Source organism: Triturus cristatus, chromosome 11, assembly GCF_964204655.1.
Source record: "Triturus cristatus chromosome 11, aTriCri1.1, whole genome shotgun sequence".
Lineage (NCBI taxonomy): Eukaryota > Metazoa > Chordata > Amphibia > Caudata > Salamandridae > Triturus > Triturus cristatus.
Window position 1 is genome coordinate 643,112,494 of NC_140594.1, and position 16,823 is coordinate 643,129,316.

Sequence of the window (16,823 nt, forward strand, 5' to 3'; positions counted from 1 at the left end):
TGCACAGAGAAGATGCAAATATTGCGGTTATATGGCTGACACTAGCTATCTAGATACGGCGAATTCGAACAACACCACACACATGCCCCGCAGGGTTGTAACACATGGTTCCTTCCGTGCACTCACATGGAACGTGCGCGGTCTAAATGACCATAGTAAACTTCTAAATGTCTTAGCGTACCTGACCAGGCATGATATTGATATCGCACTCTTGCAGGAAACCCACCTTCCTCTCTCCAGTCTGCTCTATCGCAACAAAGGTTTGCAAGGGAACACACATGCTGCCGGTTTCACTACACACTCTAGGGGAGTATTCACATGGGTCCGTCCTGGGTCTTCCTTAACTCTGCTGCCCTTCCATACAGATGTGAATGGCCGGTTTACGATACCCAGTTGCAGGGGAAGGGGGCTGGATATGGTGGTTATTAATGTGTACGGACCCAACTATGACAATCCTGATTTTTATACAACCTTGTTTGGCAGAGTGCAGGAGCTAGAAAGCGAACTGCAACTATGGGGGAGAGACTTTAACCTGACGTTGAATCCGGAGCGTGACCGCTCGGGAGGACCGCCTAAACGTGCTTCAGCTTCGGCTCGTTCCCTCACTACAGCTATGATGCAGGCGGACTTGCATGATGTCTGGAGACAGCGCTTCACTGACAAAGGGAGGTTCACCCACTATTCGGCCTTCCACGGCCTGCACACACATATTGACTACTGGCTTGCTTCCAGGCAGTTGTACAATCAGATGCGTGCTTGCGAGGTACTCCCACGCACATATTCTGACCATTCCCCGGTTTTGGTTGTACTTGCCACTCTCACGAGAAGACCTCCCCCTCCCACCTGGAGGTTTCCCCCACTTTCGCTTCTAGACGAGGTATTCCGGGCTGAACTAGCAGACGCAATAGAGACATACTTTGACAAAAACGTGGGCTCCGTTTGAGAGTTTTCAAGTAGTGTGGGAGGCGTTCAAAGTAAACATTCGAGGGATTACGATATCCAAGCACTCGGGAGTTCTGAGCTCTGCGTAAAAGACTGACTGACTTGGAGGCCTCGCTGACTAACTTGGAGGCGCAACTGTAACTAGGCGCAGATGAAGAGATGAGGGCTGAATTTAAGGCCCAAATGGAAGAATTTCACGAGGCAGCCGATGCTGGAATTAAACATCTTGGCAAATACGCCACGGCCCGTATTTACGGGGAGGGCGAGCGACTGGGCACAGTGTTTGTGCAGTTTCTTTGCAGCCGTCGCAGCTACTCTGGGGTTACAGAGCTGAATTTGGTTGACGGCGAGGCGCTTACGGTTGAACATGCCATAGCAGAGGGGTTTTGGCAATTCTACTCAACATTGTATGCGTCGCGCGGCACTAGTACTGAGGTGGAAATATTTGATTATTTATCTTAAGCTTCCATGGCTGACGGACACACACCGTGAGTTTTTGATGCGGCCCATAGAACGCGATGAAATTCTACTAGCATTGTCAGCTATGAGAGCGGGTAATGACCCGGGAATGATGGTTTAACAGTGGCATTTTATAGGGCGTTCCTGGATCTCTTATTACCCCATCTGATTGCTCTATTTGACGACATGTGTGTGTCGGGTACGATGCCGCCCTCAATGAGAGAGGTGATAATGGTTGCTATATTAAAACTAGGAAAGCCCCCTGAGGAATGTTCGTCATTTCGCCCCCTGTCCCTGCTTAATGTGGACACAAAGATATTTGCAAAGATTTTGGCCAACCGCCTGGTGCCTCTGGTCCCTCTCATAGCGGCGCCGGAACAGGCGGGATTTGTCCCGGGCCGCAACATCACTTAGAACTTGCGTACGGTGTTTGGGGCCTTGCAGCAAACAATCCCGGAGTCACGCGCGGTAGCGGTGTTTCTTGACATGGAGAATGGCCCTTCATGCAGCAGGTGCTTGAGCGTATGAGCGTGGGGCAGGTCTTTCTGCAGTTGTTAGCAGTACTTTACAGCTCGCCTTCTGCTAGAAATAAAGTGGGTGACTTGGTAACGGAGCCGCAAAATATTTCCCGAGGCAGGGTTGCCCGCTCTCCCCAATTCTCTATGCACTGGTTGCGGAGCCTTTGGCTTGCGCGCTACGTGAATACCATGGATATAAAGGTATACGCATCCCGGGATATAATCTCATTATCTCAGCTTATGCTGATGATACGCTCCTCTATTTAAGGGACCCTGAAAGACATCTCTCCTCAGTGCTTCGTGAGGTAGTGCTTTTCGGGGGACTCTCGGAACTGCAGGTCAATTGGTCTAAATCACTAGTATTCCCCCTAACGCCGACTACGCCCCAATTTGACTTGGACTACCCACTGCAATGGACGACGGACTCAGTTAGATACCTAGGTATCCAAGTACATTCTGACTCGGTGACAGTTTTCAGAGACAACTACGGTGTGTTAGTGGGTAAACTGGAAGATGACGTAGATCGCTGGATTCGCCTACCATTGATGCTACTTGGCAGGATTTCAATAATGAACATGGTTATTCTCCCTCGTCTCATGAACCTCTTCACAAACATCCAGATGGTCCTCCCCGGCATATTTTTCAAGAAGCTTACCACCTTGATGATCAAGTTGGCTTGGGCGGGCAAACAGCCAAGAGTCCAGTGGAAGACCCTCACTTTGCCCTACCACATCGGGGGGTTGGGAGCGCCGGATTTTGACCTCTATTATAGGGCCGCGCAATGCACTCATGCACATCTCTGGATACATGGCTCCCCTGATATTCCCCACCTGCGTATAGAGCGAGAGGTGGCCGCCCGAGCCCATTGCCCACACTGCTCTTTGTGCCTGCTGACCACAGGACAGGCATATTGGACTTGATTAATGTTACTAATCATGCCTGACATCATCTCCTGAAGTTGCAAACTTGGGCTCTCCTATTAATCATGCCTGACATCATTTCCTGAAGTTGCAAACTGGGGCTCTCCTATACTCGCCTTTAGCGCCCATTGACTGGTGCCACTGGCTGCCACCCTGCCGTGATGGGGGTGTTATTCGTGCACTTAATTCCCTTGGGATACACACTGTGGGTGACTTGTTTGAGAATGGGCAATGATATGAAATACCACGCACTCCGTTTTGAATGAAGATAGATAAAATTTAAGAAATTGAAAGCGTGCTGAAGAGGAGTCGTCCTCTAAACCCAGGCGAAGAAATATAGACACTGGTTGCACCACTCAAAGGTGAGTGGTGTCCCTCTTATAGCACAGCTGAATTGATGCGACGAATCGCAGTTAATCAAAAAGTTCCACAAAGGTAATCTTGAAGTTTTATTATACTCAAATATCCATTGTCGTCATGGGTATTCAAACAATATTGTAGTTTAAGCAATTCCAATAGTTGTATTTAAGGAAACCAAAAGAATCCCCGATGCATTTCGGGTGCATATATTGGCAAAACGGAAAGGAAAATAAAAACACGTTTGAATGAACACAAAAGCAACATCAGGAACAAGAATTTGAAGTCCACAGTGGCTACACATTTTAATGAGCACAATCACAACATCAGCCAGTTACGTTTTCTCGTTTGTGAAATCGTTCCACACAAAGAAGGCAGAGACAACAGTACATTTTTGAATGGGGTCATGAAAGAGTGGTGCTCGGTTGCGGGGGGGAAGCTGAGCCCTCCCTCCTAACCAAGTTCCAATATTACAGAGTGCGCCAAACGCTGTTTCAGCAACTTGGTAATGACCTAGCTGAACTACCGGAGGTGCCGGAACTTACCCAGACTGGATGGTCTCTAAAATATATAAACAAGCTATGTCATACGGAGCAAATCACTACACTAAAGCCAGTCTAGCCTGGCAATCAGACTTGAACAAGGAAATTGATGATGACATGAAGATATGGTCTGTGTGTAAGCTCGCGCTGTGAGCGATGCAATGAGCCTGTTGCGGATTTTGCACATCTTACTTGGCTTTGCCCGGGAGTGGCTAAGTTTTGGAGACTAGTATTCTCGGAATTAACAGAGATAACTGGGAAGGTGCTTACGCCTGACCCTGCACTGGCGCTTTTGGGCTGCTCAAAACCTTTGCCTAAGGGACTGCGTAGGTTAGTAGACATGGGTTTACTCATGGCAAAGCGCAGGGTAGCTATCTGCTGGTCTAGAGGCCCTCTGCCTACATTGACCCAATAGGCTTCTGATATGTTATATTGCTCTACACAAACAGAGAACTTTAGTGCACTTATGCCCCCACGCAATAGGCCCAAGAACTTTTGAACACTATACAATACATACAAGACTACTAAAAGCAGGGAGAATGGGGACCCACCAAGTGATGTACAACAGTGATAATCTAGTCCAGATCTTTTTTATTACTAGCCGCAACCTGGAAGAGAGCAGTACGCGAACCACCCTGAGAGCGCACAAGGGGAAACTGAACTAAAAGTTGTTGTGTTGCTTATACTTTGTGGCCCTTGGACACGCAAACCTTCCTTTTGCCTAGGGTAATGTGATTATGTACCAACCGTGTTATGATTGCAGCCTAGTGTGTAATAATCCTGTTATACAACGCCTCTTCAGAATTTTTTTAAGGTCTTCGCCTTATTCTACCTACAGCGACTACTGTGAAACTATGCCAAATGTGCTGAATATGCTGTCTGTTTGGTCTGCTTAGCTTGGGTGCTCCTTTGTATTTTGTATACATGTAAACTTTTCAAAATAAAATAATAAATAAATAAATAAATAAAAAGTGTCACAAACTAACAGAAGAAGCTACCACCCAAGATAATTTTCCAGGGGGATACCCCTTCTATCTATTAGGAACTGAAGACATCCTCGAAAGAAATGGGGTTACACATTTCTTCTACCTCAAATCCCAGGTGATTTTGTACCATGATGGGTGGGGAAATATGAATTTCTCTATGAAATGACCAAGATCATAAGGTTTTAATTGGAAAAGGTTTTAATTGGAATACCAGAAAGACTGGGTAGATCTTCCACGTGCTAGGTAAAGGTACATAAAAATTCACTGGAATAATTGTCTGGAAATGCAAAAAGCATGGCAGGAGCAGGAAGCATAGGAATAAAATGTCACTGAAGGTATTCTTGACAGCAGCAGGTGGTAATGTAAATAATGGAGTATTGAAGAACAAGTTACTTACCTTCAGTAACAATATATCTGTAAGAGACATAGATTAGTTATAGATTCCTTACCTTAGAATTACCCCCAGGCGTCAGACTGGATCCGGAGAATTTTATGCCAGCAGTACCCCTGCGCGTCGAAATGTGGCATTGGTCGGCCAAGCGTTCGCCGTTGGCGTCGTGGTCGCCGGGATGCCCTCGCAGGCTGAAGTCAGTTCTTTTACACGACATGCCACACAAGAAACGCAGAGCCATGCAAGATACTGACCACTGTTGCACAAAACTAGGGCCCTGAAAGGGATTCCCTGACTTCAAAGTCAGTTTGCAGAACGGGGAGGATGGGTGGGACGGTAAGGAATCTATAACTAACCTATGTCTCTTCCAGATATATCGTTACCGAAGGTAAGTAACTTGTTCATCTGAAAAAGAGTCCTTACCTTAGTATAGATACCTCAGCAATACCAACCCCGGGGGTAGGTCTGCAAACCAAGTTCACACCAGAAAGTCCTGGAGAACAGAACGGCCAAAAAAGCCATCTCTCCGGACTTGGCTGTCCAGGTGAACATGTGCAGAGATGCCCAAGCAGCTGCCTGACAGATGTCATTAAGGGGGACTCCCCATCCCAAAGCAGAGATGCCCACGTAGCTGCCTAACAGATGTCATTAAGGGGGACTCCCCGTCCCAAAGCACTGGTATCTGTCGTCGCCCTGGTGGAATGGGCATGCAGTCCCACTGGAGGCTCCTTCTTTGCCAAAGAGCAGAAAGCTTTCATGCACAAAATGACCCACCAAGAGATGGTCCGTTTGTGCACAGCCCGACCTTTTTTGGCACCCACGTAGCCCACAAAGAGCTGGTCATCCACTCGGAATTGCTTAGTGCGATCCAAATAAAATGAAAGCGCACGTTTTGGATCCAGATGGCGGAGCCTCTCTTCCTACTTAGAAGGATGCGGAGGTGGAAAGAAGGTGGGCAAAGTGATGGTTTGACCAATGTGGAAAGAAGTAACCACCTTGCAAAGAAAGGAAGGCCTGGTTCTGAGGACGACCTTGTCTGGATGAACAGCTAGAAAAGGAGGTTTTCAAGAAGGGGCTTGTAGCTCACTCACCCAGCGAGCAGAGGTGATGGCAATCAGAAAAGCAGTCTTTAGAGTCAGAAGTCTGAGAGGACAGTTATGAAGCGGCTCAGAGGGAGCGCACATAAGGGAGGTAAGAACCAAGCTCATGTCCCGCTGAGGCATTACGAAGGGAACAGGAGGAAAAAGATGAGTAATGCCCTTAAGGAAGCGATTTACAAAAGGGGACTTGAAAAGAGAAGGCTGATCAGGAAGCCTAAGAAAGAGGGGCAGAAAAGAGATACACAGCCTTTGCGGTGCACCATGCCACAAATTTGTTCCATCTGCAGGCGTATACTGTCTTAGTGGAGGGATGCCTGGCTGCCAAGATAACATCACAGACTTCGGGAGGAAGGTCAAAAGCTGTCAACTGTTGCCGCTCAATCTCCACGTAAGGAGGTGCAGGCTGGACAGGTTCGGGTGAAGGACCGTTCCCTGCTGCTGCGACAGAAGATCCTCCCGAAGAGGAAGTCAGATTGGAGGATCGATGGCCATGTGGAATAGCTCGGGATACCAGACTCTTCTTGCCCAATCCAGAGACACATGGATGACTTGGGCCCAGTCGCGCTTATAGAAGACCGGAACTCCACCCGCGACAAAAAGCGTTGCCTAGCGAGTGCCGTCTTGGAAATTCCAACACGCAGAATTGCAGACACTGCGCGATCTCTTTGGTGGCGAATAGATCTAACCAAGGCTCTCCCCATTGCTGGAAGAGACCTTGCGCCACCTCCGAGTGAAGAAGCCATTCGTGATCTATCAAGCACCTGAGGCTGCGCTCATCCGCCCTGGCGTTCAGTGAACCTGCCAGGTGTTGAACCACCAGGGATATGCCTTGATGTTCCAGCCATGTCAGAGACAGAAGGCCTCCTGACATAGGGTCCACGACCCCACCCCGCCCTGTTTGTTGTAGTACCACATAGTGGTGGTGTTGTCCATGAACACCTGCACTACTCTTCACTAGACAGAGGGAAGGAATGCCTTGAGTGCAAGATGAATGGCCCGGAGCTCCAGCAGGTTGATATGCAGCACAGACTCCGCCGGAGACCAGAGGCCTCTCATATCCGCCTCTCCCATGTGGCCGTCCCACCCTAGGAGTGATGCATCCGTCACCACCGTGTACTCCAGTTGGGGAAGGGAGAGGATCTGCCGTTGACCCAGTCCTGGTTTGTTAGCCACCACTGCAGTTGACGTGCAGTGCCCTCCAAGATCTGAACGCAATCAGACAGATTCCCCTGATGCTATGCCCACTGGAACTTCAGGTCCCACTGCAGAGCCCGCATATGCCACCTGGCATGATCTACCAGCAGGATGCAGGAGGCCATGAGGCCAAGCAGCCTCAGGGTCATTTTGACTGAAAACTGAGATAACGGCAGAAAGATTGGCATCATAGCCTGAATATTCCGGATTTGCTGCATAGGAGGATAAACCCCAAACTGTGTTATGTCCGATGAAAAGGAGCTTCTGAGAGGGAATCAGGTCTGACTTTGGCACGTTGATGGTGAACCCCAGCGAATGCAGGTGGTCGGCCGGAGTCTGGAGGTGGGAGACGACTGCCTGGGGTGAGCCCACCTTCAACAGCCAATCGTCGAGATTGGGGAAGACTGGAACCCCTGATCTGCGCAGATGAGTTGTAACCACCGCCATCACATTCGTGAACACCTGAGGGGCGCTGGTTAGACCACAGGGGAGCACTTTAAACTGAAAGTGCTCGTGGCCTACCGTGAACAACAGGTAACACCGGTCGGCCGGCAGGATGGGGATGTGAAAATAAGCATCCTGCAAGTCCAACGCTACCATCCAGTCTCCAGGGTCAAGGGCAGACAGGACCTGAGCTAGCATCAACATTTTGAACTTCTCCTTGCGGAGAAAGCAGTTGATGTTCCTGAGATCCAAGATAGGTCGCAGGCCTTTGTCCTTCTTCTTGGGCACCAGAAAGTAATGGGAATAACAACCACAACCTACTTTTGGGGCAGGAACTCACTCGATGGCTCCCTTGGCCAAGAGAACCGAAACGTCCTGATGGAGAAGGGCCAGATGATCCTCCGACTTGCGATGGTGCTGAGGTGGCATGGATGGAGGGGCAGTCTTGAAGGGGAGGGAGTAGCCCCTTCGGACTATTTGCAAAACCCTACTATCAGACGAGATGGTGCGCCAGTGGGGGAGATGATGGCGAACCCTGCTTCCCACTGGCGATTGGTGGCCCTGAAAGGTCGGACTAGAAGGGTGTAGAGGCTGCTGCAGAGGGGGTGTGGTGGACTGGCCCGCTCGCCGGCCACCAGACCCACGGTGGTGGGTCTCACGTCCCCGGCCGAGCAGGGGCTGAACAGCTTACGCCAGTCTGTGGCTTTGGGCAGAACGTGGTGGGGCACCCCGTCCGTAGCCACTTAAGGGGCGAAAAGCAGGCTGCGCACGGTGGTGGAGAGGCCCAAGGACTTGGCCGTAGCCAGAGAGTGTTTGAAGCACTCTAGCACGTTGTCTGCCTTGTCGCCAACCAGGCAATGCCGTCAAAGGGCATGTCCCTAAGGGTAGCTTGGACATCCCCTGCAAGAACAGTCTACCTCAGCCAGGCATAGTATCGAAGGGCTACCGACGTTGAAATCGTCCTGCCTAGTAAGTCGGTGGTGTCCAGCCCACAGCAAATGGTAAACTTGGCTGCGTCTCTCCCCTCGCAAACTGCATGGGAGAGTATGGCCTGGGCCTCCTCCGGGCACTGGAGCAGCACCTGCGCAACCGTATCTCACACTGAGTGGGTGTAACGGCCATACAGACATGTGGTGTTTACCGACCGCAGTCCCAAGCTGGAGGAAGAAAACATCTTCTTCCAAAGATAGTCCAGCTTTTTGGATTCCCTATCAGGTGGAGCGGTAGGGAATGCACCTGTGGACGTCGAGGCTTGGACCACAAAGCTCTCAGGAGAAGGGTGTTGGCAGAGGAAAGAGGGGTCGCACGGGGGCATCGGGCGATTATCCTATCCGCAGAGGCCGTGTTGGGCCTGGACCAGGTGCCCAAACGGATGTTAGTGAGGGCTTCATTAACGGCAGCAGCAGGGGCTGCGAAGAGCTAGCTGCCGGTTGGAGCACCTCTGTCAGAAGGTTAGTCCTGACCGCCACTGTAGGTAGCTAGAGGTTGAGGGCCTCGGCTGTCCTACCCAACACACCTGTGAAAGAAGCTCACTCTTCCGTAGAAACGGTAGGAGGAGACAACATGCCAAGGTCTGGAGAAGTATCGCCAGCCGGATCATATTCCAACTGTCAGTCAAAGGGTCTCCAGACCCCTCCCAGTCCTCCTCACCATTCTCTGATTGCCGATCTGGCCAAAAAGAACCAGGGTGGAACAGGGAACAGGGGCATAAAAATACCCGTCGGCACCGGATCCAGCATCGGTCGGGCTCCATGTCCACGTCAGGGTGGAGGCCAGGATCGACGCCGGCTGGGGACACAACAGGCGTCGACTGCGGACGTGGTGCCGGTGGAATCGGCACCGGGGGAGGTGTTATCCGGTCGACCGGCGCCGATCCGAATCCAGGCCTGGATCCAAGGGGACCCTGCGGTGCCAGGGCCGAAGCGACCAGCGTCGAAAGCCCAGTGCCCCCAGCCGAGTCCGCGGGGCCTGAAGGCGCGCCAGCAGAGTCGGGCTGCTCAAAGATGGCATGCATCGCTTCGTAAAAGCTTCGAAGCTAGGCAGGGGTCGCGGGAAGGGGGGAAACTCGTAGTCAACCCGTCGGGCTCCGCATGCAGAGGTGCGGGAGAGGCACTACCCGCATCCCTCGTCGTGTCGGCCGACAGACGTGGAGAAGCCGAAGAGCGTGGATGCTTCTTCGACTTCTTCTTGTGCCTTGACTTACCTGAGGAGTGCGAAGACTTCGAAGATGAACGGTGGTGGTGGCGGCGGCTCCGCGACCGGTCCCTCGACCTCCTGCTCGACAGGGACCTCGAACGGTGTGGAGCCGACTGCCGGGGCTCGAGAAGCTTCCGGGACCGTTGCCGCAAAGACTTCTGATTCATGGTCCGGCAGTCGGAACACGACTTGTGGTTGTGGTCGTGTTCCGAACACCACAGGCACATGAGGGGCAGATCCGTCACCGACATCAGTTTTCGGCAGGAACCGCAAGCCTTGATACCGGGCATCTCTGACGTGCACCAGGAGTCGAGGACTCAAAAACGGCGTCGACAAAAATTAGCATAAGAGGCAATCACAAAAAGTGACTGGAGGTACCGCTCTCTCCGGAATTGCGCTGGCTGGCGAGGAAAAAGAAAGAACTGACGTCAGCGCACAAAGGCGGGGCCTAAGAAACTAACCACAACGTCATCCCAGCTACCCTGACACCAACGACGAACCCGGAGCTGACTGACGCCACCTTTCGACACGCAGTGGTACTGCTGACGAAAAATTAATGGATCCAGTCTGAAGCCTGGGGGTAATTCTAAGGTAAGGAATCTATAACTAATTGTCTCTTTCAAATTTACTTAGCTTTGAAAACTTTGTTTTCCCTCCCCAGAGCACCAGGTTGATAGGGAAGGTGTGCAAAGTGCCACAAATTAACAGAAGAAGCTACCACCAAGATAATTTGCCAGGGGGATACTCCTATCTATTAGGAATTGAAGACATCCTCGAAAGAAATGGGGGTCACACATTTCTTGTACCTCAAATTCCAGGTGACTTTGTACCATGATGAGTGGGGAAATATGAATTTCTCAATGAAATGACCGAGGTCATAAGGTTTTAATTAGAATACCAGAAAGACTGGGTGGATCTTCTACCTGCTAGGTAAAGTTAGAGGAAAATTCACTGGAATGATTGTCTGGAAATGCAAAAAGGATGGCAGGAGCAGGAAGCAAAGGAATAAAGTGTCACTGGAGGTATTCTTGACAGCAGCAGGTGGGAATGTAAATAATGGAGTATTGAATTACTTTGCTTTAATGCATGGCTGACAAAAGGATGTGCTTCCCCTGATAACAGCACGTTAGCTTGCCAGGAGTCGTTTCTGGGAAAACACCAACATTTGCCTTGCATGCTATTAATGTCAAAGATAAACATAAAATTAATATCCCACGTTTCACCACGCGCAAAATTTACAGTACCTTCCCCAAGTCCGAGCCTCCTTAGATACTCTGCCCGATCCTTCAGTTGCTTCCCAGTCACCCTCTGCACATTTGGGTAATTCTGCAGCAGTTTCAATACAGTACCAGGCTTCAGTCCCAACAGGAGTAGCTCAGAGACAATAGTCAGACTCTTCTCAAATCCAATACCACCAGCTTGATTCAGAACGAACAGCTGTGTGACCTGAGAATTACTAAATCCCAAGTCAAGGAATGATGCTGCTGCTTTGTCCAAAACGAGGTTCTGTGCACTTCTTGACAGGGAGTGACTGGCACATTCCTGGATAGTTTTTCTTTGCTTTTGATATGGTTTGCCTTCAGGAGAATCTACAGAGAATACAGAGTTAATACTGGACTGGTAGCCAGTGCACAGCGTTCGCCATTCATCCTGTTGAGAGCACATGTGTATGATCAGACTTGTGCGTGGAGCACATGGCTTTAAATACCCATTAGTAGCAAGACACACAGCCAAGAGAGGTCGTCTCCAATGATGAACCTGTGGAAATAAATACACACAAATAAACTTTATATTATTAAGTTGCTGCAGTTATTGTGTGCTTTAACTATACCGGATTCTAATTGTTGAAAACCCACCTAAATAATATCTTGTCATTAGCCCCATGTAGTGTGGGTGTCGAACCCCAATATTCAATCACACCCCATTATTCTGACCACCCAAAAATTTACCTAAGACAGTTGAACTCCTGCACAGACTTCATGTTGTGATAAGAGACACCACCCGCCTCAACATCAGGCCCAACAACTCTAGCAGAGTAAATAATAACTTGGTCCACTAGATTCTAGATTAGGGAAAGTTAAAGCATTGTATTACAAAATCTCAAAATAAGCAGTACAGAATAATTGTTAAATACCATGAAAACATAGTTACAGAAATACATAATCATTAATCATAATATTGAACGCACCAAGTAAACAGTAAAATTATATAGGACTGGACAAAATGATCGCTAATTTAAGACCCTAACAGTTAGGAAAATCTCCATCAAATCAGACAGAGTCCAAGGAGTTACAGGAAGAAAATCTTCTGGCTCTCACCCAAAACCAGGGTTTTTTAATACACATTTTCAACATAATTAATTAGCAAAAGCTGCAAACTCACAGTGGTCTGACTAATGATAACACATTCCAAACAAATCAGAAATTGCCACGTAAAAATAATGTTCATAGAACAGCGTCTACACTGTTGTTGTCCGGAGATGCACAATACATTATATTCCATTAATAAAACAATAACCCATTAACAATTTTTTCAACTAGGTCCATCAGTAAGTTACAGCAGAAGGACCTTCAAAAATGATACATGCGAGCACAAAGGAAAATAACCAGTTATGTCACAGTGTTCTGTGAAGACCACAGTGACTATAGGGAGAGAAGTCATGCATGGGGACATCGATTGGGGGGGGGATGAGCAGGAGCAGTTTGTACAATTCGCCAGAAAAACATCCATTTTAATTAAAATAGTGTCTTAATAGAATATGTGTCACAACTAAAACACATAACTAAATATACTTCTAAATGCTACAGCAACTATGTTTTAAATCTTCATCTTGCTATACTCTCCTTAAAACATTCCATTTCCAATTCCACAGAAACTTTTTTGGGTCTTCATCCCATTACCTTAACCTTTTTTAACTGTACAGTTAATAAAATGAATCAAAAGAAATAGAATTATTGCACAAATCATTACTACTGGTGTTAATATTAATGTGCTACCTCCCGCATCACTCAACAATTCACTAACACTTACAAAACCCTTTCTTAGATTACTAAACAAAAAAGCCTATACTTCCCCATAACCCAGTTCTATCACTGAATTAGTTACGTGAGAAATAATAGTTTGGTATCGACATAAGATTCTATGCTTTTTCTATTGCCAGACACATACGTGCAGCAATTCTTTGCCTGTGTTACCTTGCAGACTACTTCCTTCACTAGAATGTCTAATGCTATCTGTTTTGCATAACCACTGCTCTAATGGCAAGCATTTCTCAATTAACTATTCTAAAAGCTCCGGCTGTATCTGCTGCCATTCTATCAACCAAAGTTGAAAGGTGCCTAATCTTCATGTCACTCATGGCAACATCTACTGAAGGAATATTCGCTCCTAAAATATCTAAAACTACTGAACCAAAGCTCCTTTTAGTTCTTCTAAATCCCATTGCATCATCGATCTCTTTCACATGATAAATTCTAGGTAACTCTTATGACAATACAGGCACCATTGCACTTTCAAGACAAATTAAAATAAGAATTATTTCCTTGACACACTTCCTCCCAACTCTTCTACCTTATCTCTACCTGTACTCCTTCTAACCAAGCATAATTCGCTCTATCTAGTTCCATTCACAATTTTAGATGTAAATTTGACCTCTAAATTCTTCTTCCTTCAATTGTTCATCTACAGTCTCCCCTTCTTCTGCATGCTTCACAATTTTAATACCTCTCTCATTATAGACAATAATGAACACTATTTAATATTTACTAAGACTACACACACTCCCATTAATATGATTAACCTCATGCTTAGATTGTACGATAGCACTCATATACTTACCCACAGCTGTCAAGGTTTCAGATTCCTATGTGTGACACTTTCCCAATTTCCGTGTAATTATGAGTGACATTTCAACAACTATGAGTAATTGGGGGCAAGAGTGTTCTGTGCTGTCGCTACCTCTGGAGGGGCTGAGATTGTTGTTGCTGCCACCGCTGTGTTCAAGGAAGGTCTTCGCACGGGACTCAATCACCCAGGAGTCCGTGCGTGCTCACAGCTGCACCGAGGTCCGCCCTCCTGCCTACAAACACTTAAAAGACCTCGCGGAACCCGCTTCGCTATTGGGGGCAAGAGTGTTCTGTGCTGTCGCTACCTCTGGAGGGGCTGAGATTGTTGTTGCTGCCACCGCTGTGTTCAAGGAAGGTCTTCGCACAGGACTCAATCACCCAGGAGTCCGTGCGTGCTCACAGCTGCACCGAGGTCCGCCCTCCTGCCTACAAACACTTAAAAGACCTCGCGGAACCCGCTGGCGCGGGTCCCGCTTCGCTATTGGGGGCAAGAGTGTTCTGTGCTGTCGCTACCTCTGGAGGGGCTGAGATTGTTGTTGCTGCCACCGCTGTGTTCAAGGAAGGTCTTCGCACGGGACTCAATCACCCAGGAGTCCGTGCGTGCTCACAGCTGCACCGAGGTCCGCCCTCCCGCCTACAAACACTTAAAAGACCTCGCGGAACCCACTGGCGCGGGTCCCGCTTCGCTATTGGGGGCAAGAGTGTTCTGTGCTGTCGCTACCTCTGGAGGGGCTGAGATTGTTGTTGCTGCCACCGCTGTGTTCAAGGAAGGTCTTCGCACGGGACTCAATCACCCAGGAGTCCGTGCGTGCTCACAGCTGCACCGAGGTCCGCCATTCCGCCTATTGGTTCCCGCCCCTACTAATATTTCCAATCACCGCTGCGCGGGACGCCCAGGACAAAGCCCGGACAAAGGGCGGACAGTCTGTGACAGTCCGGGACAGGAGGGGGCTGGAGGAGGTTGGGCCGGACCCAGTAGTGTGGGTATAGCTGTAAGACTGTTGTGCCTCCCATTGTTGTATCATTAACTGTGATCTGTAGCGGGTAGCCACTAGTTTATTGGATCTAAACGGCTGTCTGTTTGTGTTTAACATGTCTAAAGTGAAAAACGCCATTGTGACGACCACCATGGATAACTATTTGGTGAAAATGGTGGATAAAATCAACCAAGATCGCAGAAAGTCTTTGGGGCGCGTGGACCCACTTATTATTACTTCCCCTCCATCCTTATCTACTTCCCCGACTAACTCTCCCATGGTTATCAATAATTCTAACAATCAGGATAGCCACATCCTGGTGGTGCTCCCAGACCAGGTCTGCTCAGATGGTCTAAAACCTGGGGCTGCTACTGATTTAGAATCAAGTTCGGTTGGTCATCCAGATCCGCCGTTACCCTGTCCCACGGTAACGAGATCGCAGAGAGTTCCACGGGCGTGTAGGAATATTAACAAGAATGTTCAATCAAAAAGGGGGACGAATCGCCTAATTAAGAGAGTGAACTCGCCTACAACCAGTGCCACGGGTGACTCTAATTTAGTAGCGGCCTCTACCCCGGCTACTTTAGATGGTGAGTTTTTCGATCTCTTAATCAGCACCTTAGAAGCTAAGTTTGATTTGATTGTCAAACCCCTACTGATTAAGCTGGACACGGTTAATGCAGAAGTAGTTAGACTGGGAGGTCTGTTGGAATCGTTTACTAACCCCAGTACAGGTGACCCAGTTAAGGATAAGGAAGTTGGAGGCCTTACTCTTAAGAACGTAAGTGAGATTCCCCCGATGGTTATGGCCAATACCTCTATGCCCCCCTCCGGGGGTTTGTGTGAGATGGTACCCATTATGTCTAACCCCCCATTGAGTACAGATCGTAATCCCTTGTCTAATTTAGCCGTAGGGAACCAGGTGAGACATAGTACTGGGAAAGCCAAAATTAATGCCAATTCACAGCCCGATTTACCACCGGACTGTGCGCCTTATGTGGCAGTTCTGACAAATGTCCCCCCAGATAGAGAGAGTGCACTTAATAATACATATAGCCAATCCCATGCCTCCCTGAAAAATAAGACCGTGGACTGGCTTCATCGGGAGTGTGAGAACGCGTAAGAACTGTGATGGCGATTGTATAGTCGTTAATTTTAGAAATCCACATCTCGCCTCCACTGTTCTGAGAAGAGGTACTTCCCTCCCCTACCGAGGCCAAGGGATTTTTCTTCGTCCCCTTGGTTATTTTTACAGGCACTTATATAACCAGCCTAATACTGACTATGGTAGGGCGGGGGTAAGAGATTTAAACCTGCACACTACTTTTAGTGTTGCCACATCCAATAGATTCCAGTCACTGAGTGGACTGGATTCTAATGATTGACTGGGTACTGATCAGAAGAATTCAAGGGATGTAGCTGCTTCCTTAGGAGGTGCGGGAGTTGACGCTTCATTGGGGGTTTCCGACCCCGCGGGACCAGGTGCTAACTCTAGCCCTACTGTTGATACCATTAACGATAATAGACGCTGTGAAGTAGTCAGGTTGGTTTCTGACTTTCAGGGTGGAGACTTTCCCCTTATTAGTGCTCCGCACAGTCAAAGTGGACCCATTGCTTTGAGCTTTATGCCCATTTCAAACTCTAACCCCCGGTTATGTTCAATTGTTAGTTGGAATGTAGCAGGTCTCCTTTCTAAGGACGCCTGCTTGGGTTGGAAGGAGTTTATCAATGTTTTTAACATTATTTGTTTTCAAGAGACCTGGTGTACAGATCTAATCAATTATAATGGGTTCGTTTCATATCAACTACCAGCTGTGGCATCCCCCTTGGGTAGAGCAAAGGGTGGGCTTCTGGTTTTGATTTCAGTAGATGTTCCCATTATTGTTAAAAAACATGTATTGGTTGGGGTCCATTCCCAGATTCTATGGCTTTATCAGGAGCATGGGAGAAAT

At 48.4% G+C, this 16,823-nt stretch overlaps 1 protein-coding gene across 2 annotated transcripts in view; it reads right to left on the reverse strand.

The window, feature by feature from the left end:
* MTERF4 (mitochondrial transcription termination factor 4) overlaps nucleotides 1–16,823 on the reverse strand; it is a 178,389-nt gene that overhangs the window by 18,780 nt on the left and 142,786 nt on the right. For both annotated transcript variants that reach the window (XM_085634138.1, XM_085634139.1), the window contains one exon: nucleotides 11,294–11,807. In XM_085634138.1, the coding sequence (XP_085490264.1) occupies nucleotides 11,294–11,807 (514 nt within the window). The remainder of the gene's footprint in view (nucleotides 1–11,293; nucleotides 11,808–16,823) is intronic.